Here is a 19,157-nt window from a genome sequence, read left to right on the forward strand (position 1 = left end):
CATGAGCCAAGTTAACAGATATGTAACGTATAGAAGAAAATACCTGGAATTCATGTCAGAGACAAAGGATTAATATTCAGAATGGGATAGAGAATATCTATTTCTACCTTTTAGTAACAACCTACCAAGTGTTAGCTGAACACAGGGCAACACAGCCAGAGGCTACATTTCCCAGCTCCCCTTTGGCCATGTGACTAAGGTCCTGCAGGTGGGATCTGAGCAGGAAAAGCTAAGTACAACCTACAAGTTCCATTTTCAAGGGTAAACAGCTTTTCTTTCCTTTCCTTCTTTGCGCTTTCTCAGCGGCTCGAAGGTGTTGACCCTGGGGCAAGGACGCCACCCTCGTGTTGTGACTCCAAACTGTGCACACAGTGCCCGGGCCCGCCGCAGTGAACTCAGAGGGGAGCGGTGGTATATCTTAACAGTTTGAGGAAATGAATTTACACCTGTGTCATACATGGCATGATAGCTTGAACTAGTTCGCATTTTCAACGTGAGATCACTAAATTCCTGATAGCACATCTTTGAGAGAACGGATTTAGGAAGCAATTGCCACTGGAATATCTACGTTGAGCAAGAAATGAAAATGGTGTTTCCAATCTGATTTTAAAGTTTGATAAATTGTGCCAGGGGTGCTAAGTTGTTAGGGCATAAATATTTATGAAGTTGTTTAGAGCTCCTTATTTAATAGAAGGGATTGTTCTTTTGGCTGAGGAGCTGTGAAAAAGACACTTAAGGTGCTGCGTACAGAGAAAGTTTGGGAATTTGTGCCTAGTGGTGGAGAACAATATAGAAAGAATCCGGGTCCTCATGTGATCTTGTGGATCTCCTGGAACAGAACTGCCTACTGCTGCTGGACTGCCAACTACCTCTGGACTATAGACTTCTTTCCTATCAAAGCCATCGTGTTTGGGGATCTCTCTGTTACAACAGCATACAGACATGGTAGGTGTTCTGCCTATATCCCTACAGCCCACCAGAGAGGTCACCTGATACATGTTGATGGTTTCCTGACTCTGCCTGAGAGGGTTCTCTGCTTGGGGCTGGGATGGCCTTTGTGTGGGCAGACCAGAAAGACTAGGGAGTTACTGTCCCAGGAGTGGTTGGGCAAAGACTCCTGCTGCTTTGTCTCTCAGTGGAACAATTCTGAGGCATAGTCTATGGAGCCTGTCAGAGGATCCCTCGTGGGACTGAGCCCCAAATGGCCACCTCTACTCATCAACATCTGCTTTCTTGGCTTTCTACTCTTCTCTCTTTCCCAATCCCTCACCCTGTTTCCTGGAAATATCTCCAAAAACAAGCTACTTATACCAAATCCTTGTCTTGGAGTTTGCTTTTTTTGGGGGGCGGGTACCTAAACTAAGAGAAGCAGCTAGCCCGTACCCTAACAAATACATAAAATATGTAAGTAAGTACTGGAAAGCAACAAGAAAATGGTAAACAACTCAAATAAAAATGGCAAAGGATAATTGTAAGCAACTCACAATAGAGGAAAGATAATTGGCCAATAAGGACATAAGATGTTCATCACTAGGAACCGGCCAGTGGTAATTAAGATAGCCCAGCACAGTAATTGAGAACACCAACTGAGTCTCAGTCTAATGATCTGAGTTTGAATTGTGGCTCTAATACTTTCTAGTTCTATGTTCCTAGGAAAATTATATAACTTCTCTGTGCCTCTATTTCCTCATCTATAAAAGTGGTATAATAATAATAATACTTCTCTGAGTTCCTATAAAGATTAAATGATAAATACTTAAACATTTTTTAAGTGCTTAGAACAGTACCTGGAACACAGGTATCACTATGTAAATGTCTGTTAAGCAAATAAATAAATAAAATGTCATTTCATCCATCAGCATGGTAAATACTAAAGGAACTGATCTATTAAATGTTGGCAAGGGTTTGGAGAGACGGACTCTCTCAAACATTTGTGGCTGAAGAGCAATTTAATAGCATTTGTTAAAATTAAAATGCCTATATGTTCTTTGGCTCGGGAATTCTACTTCATGTGGCTGCCCTAGAAAAATACACCTACTTGTGTGTAATGAACCTCATTCAGGTATTTCCACTGCAGCATTGTTTGTAATAGCAAAAACCGAAATGAACTGAAATGTTGAGTAATAGAACAGTTACAATGCAAACTGGGCCCTTGGGCTAAATCTATCTTGCAGTTATGTTCTGCTTAGTCTGAACAGTGTTTTAAAATCCTGGATTAGGGGCACCTGGGTAGCTCAGCGTTAAGTGTTAAGTGTCTGCCTTCGGCTCAGGTCATGATCCCGGGGTCCTGGGATCAAGCCCCGCATTGGGCTCCCTGCTCCGCGGGAAGCCTGCTTCTCCCTCTCCCACTCCCCCTGCTTGTGTTCCCTCTCTCGCTGTGTCTCTGTCAAATAAATAAAATCTTTAAAAAATTAAATTAAATTAAAAATCCTGGATTAGTTGCCAACATCACAAAAATTATATTTACGTTATAAAAATCCAGATTTTCAAATACTCTTAAAACACTGGGATTCAAACAGTGCCTGGGTGGCTCAGTTGGTTGAGTGTCCCACTCTTGGTTTCAGCTCAGGTCATGATCTCAGGGTCCTGGGACTGGCCCTGCGTCGGGTTCTATCCTCAGCTTGAAGTATGCTTGAGATTCCCTCTCTCCCTCTGCCTCTCCCCTCACTTGCTTACTCTTTCTGTCTCTAAAATAAAATCTTAAAAGAAAACAAAAAACACTGGAATTCAAGTTAACAATCCTGTGGTCTGCGGAAATAGCTATTTCTGCTCACAACAAGATACATCTGCTCCACGTTGTCACTTTACTTACTACCTGCAGAGCCCCTGTAGGCAGTGGAATGTGGGGCCCTGGCAGATGAGTTGTGGCTCAGCTATGTAATGAAATGTCCATAATGAGGTAAAAACAATATAGTGGATACACACGTGGAAAGAGCACCAGGACTGAAAAAGAAAAAAACAAAAAAGATGGAGGACCATTATGTATGATGCCATTTCTGCAAACAACAACAAATTATATACTTGTATATATACACTAGAATGTAAACTATAAAGTTCAGGAATTTTTCTGTTTTATTGCTGTATTCCCTGTGCCTAGAATGGTGCCTGGCATATACTGGGTACTCAATATGTATTTGTTGAATATTTATGAATAAATGTATAGAATTTTGGGAGGACACATAGTAAATAAGTGATTAATTTTGTCAAGGGACTGGGATTTGGGGGTGGTGTTCAAGGAACTGTTTTGTATAGTCTTGATTTTTTTTTTTTTTTACAAGAACATACTGTTGTATTACTTGTGTACATTTAAAAAACAATTAGACAACCCAGCACAAAATGCCATAGGTGATCAAACCCAGATTCAAAGTTAAGTCTCAACTGAAACCATCCCGAGAAAAATGAATGGGGATAAAAATAAAGTTCTGCATTTATGAGCCCAAAAAAAAAGTACCCAAAATACTTAACCACCAGCTCAGAATTAATCAGCAGGGTGATGAGTCAGCTGGAGACACTGATGTGCTCCAGCCCACTCTGGATGTAGGATGAGGTTCCATCCATAACCACAGTCTTCCCTGGTGGCCTCACAGCTTCTGATTTCAGGCTTTTGTTTTTTCAATTCTGTGTCCACGAGTTCAGGAAGGTTTTGCACACCATGTACCAGAAGGCGCCCAGCTTGTAAGTTTCTTAAAAAGGAAAAAGGGAAGGAATCAAGAAGCTGGGGTAGGTCGCAAAGAGAAAAAAAAGAGAAGAGCTTGCAAGCCAGTGTTTGGAGATCAGACGGTTCCCCTCAAAGGGAAGACAAGCCTGATAGATTTTCAGAGGCATCAAGAATAGACTGGTCTCCGCGGATTCAGAGGCGTTCGGAACAAAGGAACACCCCACAGGGGACTTCTCAATGCTATGTTTGGAAGCAGCTCTTCTCACCCCAGGTTCAACTATCATTAAACAGCCTTCCTTCTCATCCTCCAGGCTTGGAGTCAAGCAATTGTCACTGTTCCCAGGGGCGGGATGTTCAGAGCTGTTCCGAGACAGCAGGAGCAAAGACACTGGAAGGGGTCGGACGGATCCCAACGGTGTGGTTAGCAGAAAGCAAAGCAAGTCCTGCCCATCGCGAAGACTCGGTATAGGAGCCCCAAGTGTCCCCGCCATGGGCCAGCCAGGGTCCCCGCTTGGCTCGGCCCGCTTTACAACGCCCGCACTGACTTAGGACGGTCTTTTTGTAAGATTTTCTGGCGACTGTGCTCCAAGGCTCGATTTTCGGCCCTCAGACCCGAGCACCCCTTCTGAAGAGGCCAAGGCGCGGAGCTGAAGACAGCAACGGAACGCTAACACCAGCCGCAAGCCCCGCCCCCAGCTGCCGCCCGCCTTTCCGCCCGCCCTTTCCGCCGGAAGCCGAACTGGCTGCCAGCGTCGCGTGCTATCGTCACAGGCCCGCCGGAAGTCTGAAGAAGCGCCTTGCCGGCGCCGCCTCGGAGCGGCTGGCGGTTGGCCATCCCGGCGGTAAGGCCGCCTCCGAGGGTTTTTTTTTTTTTTTTTTTGACACCCACTGGCCCAGGGGCGTCTGTCTGATCCGCCCTTCCACCTTGCGTGTGTGTGTGTTTGGGGGGGGGGGTCGCAGCCCCACCTCCACCCCGCCGGGTGCTCAGGCACCCACCGTATCCCCTCTGCGCCTTCTGCATCCCGTCCCCCACCCAGGGTCCCGGCCCCCGGAGAAAGCTCCGGCCAGGCCCACCCGCAGGGACCCTCAGATGGTGTGGCCTCGGATAAGCCTTTCTGTCTGGTGGCCAGCGTGGGACCCAAGGCTCCTGGCTTAATCTTTCCAATTAGCTTTTCCTCCCGAAATCCTATAACCCCGTTCACCCCGCGGGATCTCAGCATCCCCCAACTTTCAAATTATTTTTCACAATTTATACCGCCCCTGACTCCCACCCTGTTTTATTGTATGAGTGTTTTATCGATGTCTCTGCAGCCAGATCCAGCCTTCTAGAAGAACCATGCCTCCTGCGGCTTTTCGTGGCACCTGTTGTGCCAGGCACACGCCGCTGCACAAGAGGAGATGCCGTTTGAATTCTCCGTGAATGTTGGGAGGAGGAATGTCCGAGCTGCGGGTAGAAAATTATCCAAACGAGAAATACGTAGGCTGGGGACCCTGAATCACCTCGTGAGAATTGCTGCTCTTTGTTTCCTCTGTCTTATCCCGTGAATAGTTTGTAGTTTGGTTATCTCAGTTGGAAGTCCGGCCCGGAATCTTATCTGCTAAGGCCAAAAGTAACCGTTTCTAGTTAATATAGGCCTGTGTGTTGACTCTGATCCCCGTGGGTAATCCACGATTGTTGTGGGAGTGAGTCCCCCCTCCCCCCACTGCCTCTAGGGGATGCTTGTTCCAGTAGCATTGTCAGCAGATTCTTTTGGGTACATTCTGTATCAATACCTACGGGGGTTTATATTTAAGTAAGAACAAAGATGATTTGTTGCTGGTGGGAGGGAAGATGTATGCATTCTGCATATTTTCCCCCATTTTATTTTGGAATTTGCAGGCAGGAGATGCCCTAAATAAATCACAGTGGTTTGATTAGGAAACTCTTGAAGAAGAGAGAACTCAGGACCATCTGGGAGGCCTTAGTGCAAAGCAGTGTGTGCATAAGGGCTGATGAATTCTGTTTGGGAAGCTCTTTACAGAGTTGATGTCTGAGAGTATGCACCATGGAACCTATCCCTCAGGAGTGGTCACACTCTTTCTGTTTCTTTGTAGCGCCAGGATGGACTTCTTGGTTCTCTTCTTGTTCTACTTGGCTCTGGTGCTGATTGGTGTTGTTACAATATGCATCTGCTCAAAAACCCATTACCTGAAAGGCCTGGTCAGAGGGGGAGCACAGGTAATGATGCTTGGAGACCACTGGATTTTGACTACCACCAGTCTAAAAGGCTCATCAGTTCCCTGACAGAACAAAAAAGAGATGCCATTTTTATTATTTGTTCACTTCTTTCGTTTATGGTAGTTATGGTACATTCAAAAGTCTCTGTTTTTTGTTAATGTTGAAAGTAATCTTGTGATGTTGCTTTGAGAGAAGATAACACTCTCAAGGTTGGCTATTTTTCTTTGAATTTGATGCCTGTACTTGGGCCTGGATGTGAGCAATGTCTGCCTGGAGGGGCCTGATGGGTGGAACGGGGGGCTGTATGACTAGGGAGCTGAGCATCAGGCTGCCCACACTCCTTCAGGGGTCAAAGTGAGCAGAATTGGGGTCAGCAGCCTTTGGGAAGGGATGGACTTGGGAGTGACCTGGGCTAATGCCCAGTGATTGCAGATGGACTCTGGAACCTAGGATTGAACCCAAGGCAGGGAAAGGAGTGGAGTTCACATTAACATTACCTAATCCAGCCCCTCTGCTCTCCTCCCTTTGCCTGAAGACCCTGACATGGTGCTTTCTTTGGAGCTAGGGTGGAAAGGGAGGAGCTGGTATCAAAGGAAGACTAGCTGAGGGAAACCCTGCATTTTATTCTCTCTTAAATCTCTTCTCTGCCCGTATGCAGAAACACAAATTCCCAGGATCGCCAGCTAAAGTGAAGCATCTAATTTGTTTGGGAGTGGGGGAAATGAGAAATGACATTGAATCCTTCTCTTTTAGATAATTTCCTATATAATTCCAGAATGCCTTCAGAGAGCAATGCTGAAATTGCTTCATTACCTCTTCCATACACGGTATTTATATTTCAGAATTTAAATACTATTCTTTTGGGGGCGTCTGGGTGGCTCAGTCGGTTAAGCGACCGACTCTTGGTTTCGGCTCAGGTCATGATCTCAGGGTCATGAGATTGACTCCCAGGTCGGGCTCCTTGCTGGGCATGGGGCCTGCTTAAGATTCTCTCTCTCCCTCTTTTCCACCCCTTCCTCTGCTCGTGCACTCTCTCTCTCCCTCTCTCTCTCTCTCTCAATAAATAAATAAAATCTTTAAAAAAAATAATAAAAAATAAATACTATATTTAAATCTTTAAAAAATAATAAAATATTGTCTTCTTTTCTGTTTTATTAATTGTTGCTGTCCCCTAGCTTCGGGACAACAACAAACCTTGTTGGTTTCCAGCCGTTGTTCGGGGAAGGATGCTGGAAAGGATCAAGAGTCCTGGGTTCAGGACTTCTGCTCATAAATAATCTGCCTTTTATTTCTGGAGTTTTCATAGAAATATTTAAAGAGTGGCAGTATTACATGCATTTCTATAAAAAGAGATATATCCTGATACCTCAATCCCCAAAAAAGATAATAGGGGCACCAGGGGGTGGCTCATTTGGTTGAACCATTCAGCTCTTGATTTTGGTTGAGGTCATGATCTTGGGCTTGTGGGATTGAACCCCACTTTGAGCTCCTGGCTCAGCACAGAGTCTGCTTGAGATTCTCTTCCTCTGCCCCTCCCCCTGCTCTTATGCACTTGTGCTCTCTCTCGGAATAATTAAAATCCTAAAAAAAAGTTAATAATAATAGGTAACATCTATCGAGTACTGAGTATTGCGAGGCACCGTGAGAACTGTCTCATATTGTCTCTTATGTAATTCTTGCTATTATCTCAAGCCCAAAGGAAGTGGTTGGCGCTGGGTTAACTTTAGTATGACATGATTTCTTCATGGAGAAGGCCTTGTGAACAAGCCACGTGCCTTTTTCCTTTCAGAAACCACACCTTTATTCTTCTGCACCTCATCTTGCAAGGGATGGTTTACAGTGAATACACCTGGGAAATATTTGACTACTGTCAAGAGCTGGAGTTCTCCTTGCATTACCTTCTTCTGCCCTATCTGCTGCTGATTGTAAACCTTGTGTTTTTCATGCTCAGCTGTGTGAGCAATCCTGGTAAGTTGAGGCTCTCAGTATGGAGACTGGCAACAACTGAACTGTCCGTCTTACAGTGTTACAGACTAGTGATCCCTCTGGGGACTTTGTAAAAGATGTGATACGCAGTGTTCTCATCATCTTCTCATTGTGATTGTCTTCTAATTTTATTTTTTTCTTCTTTGACCCATGGCTTATTTAGAACTGCTTAAAATTTTCTATGTACTTTTTTATTTTATTTTTTGATACTTTCACTAATTGTGTTATATAGAGAGTTTGTGGTCTCTATGGCACTGTTTCTTTCAAAAATTTTATTGATATTTGCATCATGCCCGGTTATGTGTTGTTTTTGTAAGTGATCTGTGTGGGCTTGGAAGTATATATTTCTTAGTTCTTGGGTGTAGACAGCATGTGAGTCCATTAAATTAAGTTTGTTAATTATGTTCAAATATTTTATATTCACACTAATTTTTTTGTTTACAATAACTGAGAGAGGTATGTTATCTCATTCTGATGATAGATTTGAGGTTTCTCCTTATAGTCAGTTTTGGCTTTACTTATTTTGAAGCTATTATATATGTGTATGTATGTGTAGGTGTATGTAATAGTTATGTATATATTTGTATTATATGCATTCAAGTTTAGAATTGGTATTCTCTTTTCCTTGAATCTTTTTTCAAAATATAATGAGCCTTTTTGTCACTAGTAATGCTCTTTGCTCTCAATTCTCTTTTGTCTGATGTTATTATTACACTTTTTTTTTTTTTTAAGAGGGGGAGACGGTTGGGGAAGAAGTGGAGAGGGAGAAGGAGAAGGAGAGAGAATCTTAAGCAGGTTCTATGCCCAGCACAGAGCCGAACGCAAGGCTCGATCTCACAACCCTGAGATCATGACCTGAGCTGATAGCAGGAGTTGGATGCTTAACCGACTGAGCCGCCTAGGTGCCCGTTACCCTTTTTTTTTTTTTGTAAAGATTTTATTTATTTATTTGAGAGAGAGAATGAGAGATAGAGAGCACGAGAGGGAAGAGGGTCAGAGGGAGAAGCAGACTCCCCGCCGAGCAGGGAGCCCGATGCGGGACTCGATCCCGGGACTCTAGGATCATGACCTGAGCCGAAGGCAGTCGCTCAACCAACTGAGCCACCCAGGTGCCCCCGTTACCCTTTTTTGATTGATGTTTGCTTGGTATCTTTTTTCCATGCCTTTATGTTTAAGCTTTTCTATCCTTGAAGCACCAACTATCCATCAACTGACGAATAGGTGAATGTGATGTGCCTATTCAATGGAACAGTATTTGGCAACAGGAAGGAACGAAGGAGTGATATGTGCTAGAACATAGAGGAATCTTGAAAAACTATGCTAAGTGAAAGAAGGCAGATACAAAAGACCACAAGTTGTATGATTCCATTTATAAGAAATATCCAAACAAGGCAAATGCATGGAGACAGAAAATAGATTAATGATTGCCAAGGGCTGGAATTCGAGAGAAGTGGGGGGTGACTGCTAAGGGTTTCTTTCTGAAGTGATAAAAATGTTCTAAAATTGATTGCAGTGATGGTTGCCTAACTCTGAATATACTAAAAACTATTGAATTGTGCACTTTATTTTTTTTTTTAAGATTTTATTTATTTATTCATGAGAGACAGAGAGAGAGAGGCAGAGGGAGAAGCAGGCTCCCAAGGAGCAGGGAGCCCGATGCGGGACTCGATCCCAGGACTCTGGGATCATGACCTGAGCCGAAGGCAGGTGCTTAACCATCTGAGCCACCCAGGTGCCCGAATTGTGCACTTTAAATGGGTGAATTGGGCTTATGAATTGTACCTCAGTAAAGCTATTTATTTTTAAATGAGTTATTTAGAATATTAAATATGCAAGTTTTAGTTGTACTTTTTCAGGACAGATTTTTGTGAACGTTCAGTCCACCGGATTGCTTGAAACCGGCATTTGTCCTTACATTTTTCAGGTACCATAACAAAAGCAAACGAGTTATTGTTTCTTCAAGTTTATGAATTTGACGAAGTGATGTTCTCAAAGAATATGAAGTGCTCGTCTTGCAATTTAAGGAAACCAGCGCGATCCAAGCACTGCAGTAAGTTTGGCTTTGGTGCCTCCAGCTCTGTCCTTGCATGGCAGACATGTGGGCCTTGTAGTAAGGGAATGTTACAGAAATCTAGAAGCAGGGCCCTTTGTCTCCCAGACAGGGGGCAGCCACTGCTCATAGAGGCCAGAGAGTGGTTTGCTTCATATGACTGCAGTTGAGCTCTTTTTTTTTTTAATTTTATTTATTTATTAGCGAGAAAGAAGAAGTGGGGGGAGGGGCAGAGGGAGAGGGTGAAGCAGACTTTCCGCTGAGCAGGAAGCCCAACGCATGACCCCGAGATCATGACCTGAGCCGAAGGCAGCCGCTTAACTGACTGAACCACCCAGGCGCCCCTGGAGGTGAGGCTCTTAATGTTCTTATGTAGTGGGCAACTCAGCCCTGGGCATAACAGCCCTTCCTTTGCCACATGGCAGGCTATGTTGCCCAACAGGAATTTCTGTGGCGTGTTGTGTTTGCAGATTTCAGTCGTGGCAGAGCCTACTCTTCTGGGGAATAACCAAGATTCTAGACCTGTGCTGTCCAACAAAAATATAATGTGAGCCACATATGTGATTTAAATTTTCTAGTAGCCACATTACAAAAGTAAAATGAGGGAACATTAAATTTAATGATATATTTTATTTAACCTAACATATCTAAAATATTTTAATACGTAGTCAATATAAAAAACCATTCATGGATAGTTTATATTCTCTTTTTCTTACTAAGTCTTTGAAATCTGGGATATATTTTCCATTTACAGCACATCTCAGCACTAAATTTTCCTTGGAAATACTTGATCTATATTTAGATTTCACAAAATTTGCAGTTGGAAGAGCAGATTCACATACCCAAGTTATTCCAGAAATTCTTACACGCTTTTTAATAACTGAATCCGTACCAAAAAATCATTGTCCTTTAATGCCCACATATGGTTCACCTTTATCAGAAGAATTGATTTGACTTTAAAGCATCAGTTTTAAAATTATGTCTGTTCAAGTATTGCTCACATTGAACTTAAAGGAGCATTGCATAAATCGAAAAACTACCCTGATTTTATCAATATCAACAGAGTATTCTTTCAGATTTTTCTTGTAGCCACATTTCAAGGGCCTAATAACCTACCTGTGGCTCGTGGCCACTTGTACTGGACCCTTCGGTTGTAATGGCTCGGTGATAGCAGCTGCCATTTCTTTCAGCTCATACTGCCAAGAGTTTGTGAAAATATCCACAGATATGCTTGGTCTCATTGTTCCATCAAGGACTAACTCAGGCTTGTGGCTTTCCCCTTTCTGTGCAGGTGTGTGTAACAGGTGTGTGCACCGCTTTGACCATCACTGTGTTTGGGTGAACAACTGTATCGGGGCCTGGAACGCCAGGTACTTCCTCCTCTACCTCTTGACATTGACGGCCTCAGCTGCCACCATGGCCGTCGTGAGCACTGTGTTTTTGGTCCAGTTGGTGGTGGTGTCCGACTTGTATCTGGAGACTTACGTTGATGACCTTGGACACTTCCAGGTTATTGACATTGTCTTTCTTATTCAGGTAATTAATATTCAGGTAATTATGTTGTAGGGTGTATGTTTCTGACTTCAGGTTTCAAAATTGGAAGAAGCACATTTTCCTAGTCAAAAGATGAAGCCGTTCCTTTTTCAAAAATTAACATATAATTTTTAAATTTTTAATTATTGAAGATTTTATTTATTTGAGAGAAAGAGAGCATGCGCGTGCACACGTGTGAACGAGGGGAGGGGCAGAGGGAGAATCTGAAGCAGACTCCCCACTGAGTGTGGAGCCCGACGCAGGACTCAGTCTCACAACCCTGAGATCATGACCTGAGCTGAAATCAAGAGTCGGATGCTTAACCGACTAAGCCAATCAGGCACCCCAATATATAATTTTTTTAGTTGATATATAATACATATACCATAAAACTCATCCTTTTTAAGTTTATTTATTTATTTTTTTAGTAATCGTTATACTCAGTGTGGGACTTAAACTCATGACCCCAAGATCAAGAGTCACATGCTCTTCCTGCTAAGCCAACCAGGCGCCCCTAAAATTCATCCTTTTAAAGTGTACAGTCTAGTGGTTCAGAGTTGTTTAACCTCCACCACCATCTAATTTCAGAACATTTCATCACCCCCAAAATAAACTCATCTATCAGCAGTCATTCCCCATTCCCGTCTTTCCTGGCAACCACTAATCTGCCTTCTGTCTTTTATGGTTTTGCCTTTTCTGGGCATTTCACATAAATGGAATTGTACAATCTGTGGCCTTTTGGACTGGCTTCTTTTTCTTAGCATAATGTGTTCAAGGTTCGTCCATATGTGTCATATGTAAGAATCCATTGCCTAATTCAAGGTTATGAAGATTTACACTTATATATTCTTCTAAGTGTTCCTATAGATTTAGCTCTTACATTTAGGTCTTTGATCCTTTTTGAGTCAATTTTTGTATGTGCTGTATGGTTGGGCTCTAACTTGATACTTTTAGTATGTGGATATCCAGATGTCCCAGCATCTTTTGTTAAAAAGACCCTTCTTTGCTCATTGAATTGTTTTGGCACCCTTGTCAAAAATTAATTTACAATAATGTAGAGTTCTTTTGTTTTTATTTTTATTTTTTTCATAAACTTTTTTTTTAAAGATTTTATTTATTTATTCATGAGAGACAGAGAGAGAGAGAGAGAGAGAGGCAGAGGGAGAAGCAGTCTCCCAAGGAGCAGGGAGCCCGATGCAGGACTCAATCCCAGGACTCTGGGATCATGACCTGAGCCGAAGGCAGATGCTTAACCATCTGAGCCACCCAGGCGCCCTGTAGAGTTCTTTTAAAAACTCATTTGGTTACTAAAAGATTTCTACTGCATTTATGGGAAGTAGCTTATGAGCAGTCACTATTTTAGGTAACTGCTTACTTCTTGAGTGGTTTTTTCCTTTGGTTTCAAAGAAAAGAAAATGCCATGAACAAGTGGCATGTAGTCCATAAATGCAAGGTTGGTTCAATATTAAGAAATTGATTAATATTTTATACATTATTAAATAGAACAATGACATGATTATTTCTCTAGATGTTGAAAAGCGTTTCACAGAATTCAACATCCATTCTAATAAAAGCACTCAGAAAATAGGTATGGAAGGATACTGTCTTAATATGATAAAATACACAGTCTTAAAGCCAGTATTTTTTTTATTTATTTTGAAATAATTATAGTTTTACAGGAGATTACAAAGAAACACACAGGAAGCCTATGTGCTCCTAAGTGCCTCCCCCCTTCCAACATCCCTGTACAATCACAGCTCATGGCCAAAACCAAGCAATTGACATTGGCACAATCCCCAGAGCCAATTCAGAATTCAGCAGTTACACACGTGTTTCTTTGTGGCGTGTGTATAGCTCTGTGCAGTTCGTCACATGTGCAGCTGTGTGCAAGCACTGCTACAGTCAACATGCTCTGTTACCCATCTCAGGGCTTCCTGCTGTTACTCCTCACAGCCACAGCTTCCTCCCCACATCCCTAATGCCTGGCACCACTATTCCCTCCTCCACCTCTGTGGTTATGTTATTTCATGGTTGTTACATAAATGGATCATACAGTATCTTTTTTTTTTTTAAGATTTTATTTATTTATTTGAGAGAGAGAATGAGAGAGAGAGAGAAAGGTCAGAGGGAGAAGCAGACTCCCCACTGAGCTGGGAGCCCAGTGCGGGACTCGATCCCGGGACTCCAGGATCATGACCTGAGCCGAAGGCAGTCGCCTAACCAACTGAGCCACCCAGGCGCCCCATACAGTATCTTTTTGAGGTTGGTTTCTTCACTAATGCAATTTCCTTGAGATCCATGTGACTGGTTGCATGGATCTAGGGTTCCTTCCTTTTTACTGCTGTATAGTATTCCACACTTTGTTTAACCATTCACCCTTTGAAGGACCCTGCAAAAGGCTGCATTGAACATTCCCATTTACAAGTTCCTGTGTGATGATCTTTCTTCACTATGATCATTGGGTTGATAATAAGTCCATTTTAGGTCTTGGAAAGGACCGCCATACTCTTTTCCAGAGTGCTTGTACCATTATCCTCACCAGTGATGGGAGGGGGACTGGTTTCTCTGCACCCTTGTCAGCACTTAATGTTATCACTATTTTTCATTTTAGCCATCCTGATAGGTGTGTAGCGATAACCTTGTTGTTTCAACCTTGAGTAGTTTTGCTCCTAAAATTTTTTTCAATTATGGGGCACCTGGGTGGTTTAGTCGGTTAAGTATCCGATTCTTGATTTCTGCTCAGGTTGTGATCTCGGGGTTGTGGGACCGAGCCCCATGTTGGGCTCATAAATTGGAGACATCATGTTGCTTTGCCCCTAAATACTTGAACATGCATTTTTAAAGAATGTCAACCTTCTCCTATTTAACTATAATTATGTTATCTCACCTAAGAAAAGTAATAATAAATCTATGTAATAAACATAAGATATGTAATAAATATATAATAAATCATCTAGTCCATATTCAAATTTCCCCAGTTTCTCTTTTTTTTTTCATCTTTTTCAAATGTATCTTTTATAGCTTTTTTACCTCCTTGAACCAGAATCCACTCCATTGTTAGGCATTGCATTTGAATGTTGTCTTTTTAGTCTCTCTGTCTAAAATAATGCCCCTACTTTTTGTCATGAAATTGACGTTTAGTAGTTTAGTTGTCTTTTAGAATGTCTCTTGTTCTAAGTTTGCCTTTTTCCTACTTCTGTCAACTGATTTTCCTCTATTCCTTCATATTACTGTGAATTGGAAGTTAGTTCTAGAGCCCTGATTAGATTCAGGTTAACTATTTTTGGCAAGAATGCTTCCTGGGTAGGGATGTGTATTTCATGTTGCTTCCCATCACGTAGAACATAGGACCAGTGATACTCAGCTCTCTCCATGGGTAAAGTGCATTTTCCCCTTTGCAGTGTATATGGTTTTGTTTTTGTACTTACGACTTTCTGTAGGATAGATTCCAAAAAAATATGTACTGGATCAGAGATTATTGACATTTATAAATCTTTTGATTTTAATATATATTGTCAGATTGCTTTTTAAAACTTTGTGCCTAGAGTGATTTGTCAGTGTTCCATTTTGCATCCGAGCAGACACTGAGGATGCCCAGTGGCAGCAGATGCTTCTAGTTTGGTAGGAAAATACGGTGTATCCTTTTTATTTTTTATTTTTTTATTTTTTTTAAAGATTTTATTTATTTATTTGACAGAGAGAGAGAGTGAGAGCAGGAACACAAGCAGGGGGAGTGGGAGAGGGAGAAGCAGGCTTCCTGCAGAGCAGAGAGCCCAGTGTGGGGCTCGATCCATCATGACCTGAGCCGAAGGCAGACGCTTAATGACTGAGCCACCCAGGCGCCCCACGGTGTATCCCTTTTAAAAATTACATTTCTTACGAGGGACGGACTACACCTGGGTCGGCGGCGAGTTTCCTGCATCATTTGCTTGTAGTCGCGATGAGTTTGCCTCTCAATCCCAAACCTTTCCTGAATGGATTAACAGGAAAGCCAGTAATGGTGAAACTTAAGTGGGGAATGGAGTACAAAGGGTACCTGGTATCTGTAGATGGTTATATGAACATGCAGCTTGCAAACACAGAAGAATACATAGATGGAGCATTGTCTGGACATTTGGGTGAAGTTTTAATAAGGTGTAATAATGTCCTTTATATCAGGGGTGTTGAAGAAGAAGAAGAAGATGGGGAAATGAGAGAATAGAATCTTTTGTGGGGAATCTTTTTTATATATATTTCTAGACAATAAACTTTTTTTTTCAAAAAAAATTACATTTCTTTCATTACTTTCTATTACTTTTCTTGTTTGTCAGTCATTTGTAGATCTTTTATAAATTACGTCCTTTAACTGTTTACCTATTTGATACTAGAATTACTTTTGATTTGAGATCATATAATAATGGTAGTTCATTCTTATATTTGTTTTTTATTTGTGTATCTTTTTTGTATAAAAAAATTTAGACATCCTTTCTCATCAGATATACCTTTTTTCTTTGTAACTTCAGTTAGAAAGTCTCCCCTGTCAAGAGATGCATCTACTTCTCTCTTACTCCTGACTTTCAAAAATACTGAAGTCTTGGGGCGCCTGGGTGGCTCAGTCAGTTAAGCGTCTGCCTTCAGCTCAGGTCATGATCTCAGGGTCCTGGGATCAAGCCCCACCTTGTCGGGCTCCCTGCTCAGTGGAGAGTCTGCTTCTCCTTCTCCCTCTGCCCCACCCCACTCGTGCTCTCTCTCTCTCTCTCTCAAGTAAATAAAGTATTTTTAAAAATACTGACCTCTTTCAAAAATCATTTTCTTTACTATAAAAAATAACATAAAAATTCAAGCAGTTCAGAAGTGTTTAAAATGAAAAGGCGGAGAAGCAGGGGAAGTGGGCATAGGTGGTCAAAGGCACAAACTCGTATTTGAAAGATGTGTAAGTCCTGGGGATGTAAGGTACAGCCTGAGACTGTAGTTAACAATAGTGTGTTCTATACTTGACAGTTGCTAAGAGAGTGGGTTTTAAAAGTTCTCATCACAAAAGACACTGTAACTATGTGTGGCGTTGGATGTATTAACTAAGCTTGTGGTGATCATTTGCTGTATGTCATGTTGTACACCTTAAACTTTCACAATGTCCTGTCAATTATATCTCAGTAAAGCTGGGGGGGAGAAGCATAAAATTTTAAAACATCTTAAGAAAAAAATGAAAAGAGGGGCACCTGGGTGGCTCAGTCGTTAAGTGTCTGCCTTCGGCTCAGGTCATGATCCCAGGGTCCTGGGATCGAGCCCCGCATCGGGCTCCCTGCTCCGTGGGAAGCCTGCTTCTCCCTCTCCCACTGCCCCTGCTTGTGTTCCCTCTCTCGCTGTGTCTCTCTCTCTGTCAACTAAATAAATAAAATCTTAAGAAAAAACAAAAGAAAAAAACGAGAAGAAAACTGGGAGTTCTCCCCCTCCCCTCCCAATAGCTTCACTCCCCAGAGGCAGCTGTTTCTGTAGTTTGGTGTGTACATGTCAGGCTTCTTTCCTGTGCATTCAGGTAGTCACACACCTTCACGGAGTCTTTTTGTTTTTACACAAATACGATCCCATTGTGATCCTCGCCTCTTGTCTTTCGCGTCCAGCAGTATTTTATCGGTGTCTTTCCAAATCAGTATGTAGAAACTGACCTCATTTTTACCGGCTCCTTGTTATTCCAGAGTGTGACTATCCCAGGGTTTTACTCTTCCTCATGAATGGACTTTTAACGTGTTTCTTTTAGGAAGAGGGGCTCTTAAAATCACTACAGTGAATACTCTTGTGCATGCATTTCTGTGGTCGTGTTGTGTTGAGAGAGAAACTGATCTCCTCTGTCCATCTGGACTTTATTTTGATGCATAAACTAAGATCTGTATTTATGCCTTTGTTTTACAAACAGCTAACTGGGAAAGCACCCCTTCCTGAGTATCCTTTCCCTTTTCCTTCAATGTACGCGTTTCATTTATCTCACTTGAAACTCTTGTACATATTCGGGTTTCCTCCCGGGCTGTTAGTCAGTGCCGTTTATGGTTCTGTTTTGTGTTTAGGTGGTCAGATGTGTATGGAGGTGGGTGAGCTGGGTGGGCAGCTCTTGCATGTTTGTAGACCAGGCTGCGGCTGGCGGGTGTGACCCTTTCTTGTGTTCCAGCCTGGCTGCCTAACACGCTGTTTTTTCTTTGCCCCCAGTACCTGTTCCTGACCTTCCCAAGGATTGTCTTCATGCTGGGCTTTGTCATCATGCTGAGCTTCCTTCTGGGGGGCTACTTGTGCTTTACTTTGTACCTGGCTGCCACCAACCAGACCACTAACGAGTGGTACAGAGGTGACCGGGCCTGGTGTCAGCATTGCCCCCACGTGGCCCGACCCCCATCAGCAGAGCCCCAGGTCCACCGGAACATTCACTCCCATGGGCTTTGGAGCAACCTCAGGGAGATCTTCCTACCTGCCACTGCACATTATGAGAGAAAGAAGATCTAAGAACGGGAAGTGTTACTGCCACTTAAATATAGTATACATTTATTTATACATATAACTACTTTCTAAGCATTGGTGTGGTGTTTTTTGGTTTCGGGGGTCTTTTTATCTGGCTTCTGCATGTTTATAAATCGGCTTTCAGTGGTTAAGGAAGGGGTGCCTAATCCTTACAGCTGCGATGCTAGATCCAGTGGTACAAACTCCCCTTGTTCATCCTCTGTTCCCTCAGCCTGTTGGAACAGAGTATATCTCAAGTCCTGGTGCCAAGGGGATCAAAGATGACTTCTCAGAGGTTCCCGCTAACCTTGGTCTCCCACTGTAGACTCTTGGCTTCTGGCAGGAGGGGCCTTGACTGTGTCTCCTGACGTGCAGGAGAGTCTCAGTGAGGTGGGGTTGTGCCTGGTTGTACCCTCTTTGATGCCCTTTCCATCTCTTCCAGGGTAAGGCCTTGGCTCTTCATCTCCTTAATCATGCCCAGCACCCTCACCCCGGCCCTCCTTGTAGCCGGCATGGGCCTTTTACACAGGCCCAGTCTTGTGCTTGTGGCCCTCTGCCTGCCCTGCACTGGCCTCTTATGACCATGTTCAAGTCTTTCCTGCCCTATTTTTAAAATTCCAAACTAACACCCGGAGCCCCCATCCTGCCACTGCCCCGTTAATTCAGTGCAAAGAGATGGATGCAGAAGAGCTTCATAGAAAGCGGTGAGGGTTTTTAGGAGGGGGCAGTTTTCAGGAACAGGATACCTCTGATTCCCATGGCCAGCCACACTGGTGGGGTCGGGAAGTAGGGGGACAAGAACTTGGAGGCCGGGGTCCGGGAGGCATCCTTGGTTCCTGCAGCCCCGAGTTCCAGACTAGATAAAATCTTTGACACGGCCTGCCGGCCTGCGGAGACCTAAGCCACGGCGGCCGCACGCCTCTGTTACAGGTGGAAAAGCGCGGTGAAATCCATAGACTTGGAGCGCCGCGCAGAGCAAGCAAGGGGAGCTTCGCGGCCTGCGCGCGGGCGGGTGGAGCGCACAGCCCAGCGAGCGCTCGGTGGGCGCGGCAGCCCAGCTCCGCCACGGTGGACGCGCTCGGACCCAGGTCCCGGGGCGGTCGCGGGGCCCGGGGGCGGGGCCTGAGGGGCGGGGCGTACCTCCCTCCGCGCGGGCGGGCCGAGCCGCCAGGTGGCGCCCTCCCGAGAGCCGGCCCTCGCCGCGGCCAGCGCTTGGCCCCTGCAGGCCGCCGTCGCCGCGCCCGGCA

General features: G+C 43.6%; 2 protein-coding genes across 3 annotated transcripts; both read left to right on the plus strand.

The window, feature by feature from the left end:
- Positions 1 to 4,433: 4,433 nt before the first annotated feature.
- Positions 4,434 to 17,971, plus strand: ZDHHC4 (zDHHC palmitoyltransferase 4). 2 transcript variants are annotated; one of them, XM_028088552.1, is made up of 8 exons: positions 4,434 to 4,500; positions 4,970 to 5,161; positions 5,753 to 5,876; positions 6,630 to 6,703; positions 7,666 to 7,844; positions 9,787 to 9,912; positions 11,204 to 11,448; positions 17,626 to 17,971. In XM_028088552.1, exons 3-8 carry the CDS (start codon positions 5,760 to 5,762, stop codon positions 17,914 to 17,916), a joined length of 1,032 nt encoding a protein of 343 aa, XP_027944353.1. In that variant the 5' UTR covers positions 4,434 to 4,500; positions 4,970 to 5,161; positions 5,753 to 5,759; the 3' UTR covers positions 17,917 to 17,971. The 2 variants fall into 2 exon arrangements, with proteins under 2 accessions (XP_027944353.1, XP_027944354.1); XM_028088553.1 differs by having other exon boundaries at positions 4,970 to 5,108.
- Positions 15,330 to 15,705, plus strand: LOC114197496 (small nuclear ribonucleoprotein F). Its single transcript, XM_028088555.2, has one exon. The coding sequence runs from the start codon at positions 15,386 to 15,388 to the stop codon at positions 15,644 to 15,646; it is 261 nt and encodes an 86-aa protein (XP_027944356.1). The 5' UTR covers positions 15,330 to 15,385; the 3' UTR covers positions 15,647 to 15,705.
- Positions 17,972 to 19,157: the final 1,186 nt, after the last annotated feature.

The sequence above is a fragment of the Eumetopias jubatus genome, unplaced genomic scaffold (genome assembly GCF_037043125.1).
Source record: "Eumetopias jubatus isolate StellerSeaLion01/CBP00866 unplaced genomic scaffold, mEumJub1_p1.0 scaffold_12, whole genome shotgun sequence".
NCBI lineage: Eukaryota > Metazoa > Chordata > Mammalia > Carnivora > Otariidae > Eumetopias > Eumetopias jubatus.

What these genes read in the sequence shown, in the direction of transcription:
- ZDHHC4 (XM_028088552.1), top strand. Translation starts at nt 5,760, where the DNA reads ATGGACTTCTTGGTTCTCTTCTTGTTCTACTTGGCTCTGGTGCTGATT. An exon ending in TGGTCAGAGGGGGAGCACAG is followed by an intron (nt 5,877 to 6,629) that starts GTAATGATGCTT and finishes CTTCTCTTTTAG; the next exon opens with ATAATTTCCTATATAATTCC. An exon ending in AGCGCGATCCAAGCACTGCA is followed by an intron (nt 9,913 to 11,203) that starts GTAAGTTTGGCT and finishes CTTTCTGTGCAG; the next exon opens with GTGTGTGTAACAGGTGTGTG.
- LOC114197496 (XM_028088555.2), top strand. Translation starts at nt 15,386, where the DNA reads ATGAGTTTGCCTCTCAATCCCAAACCTTTCCTGAATGGATTAACAGGA.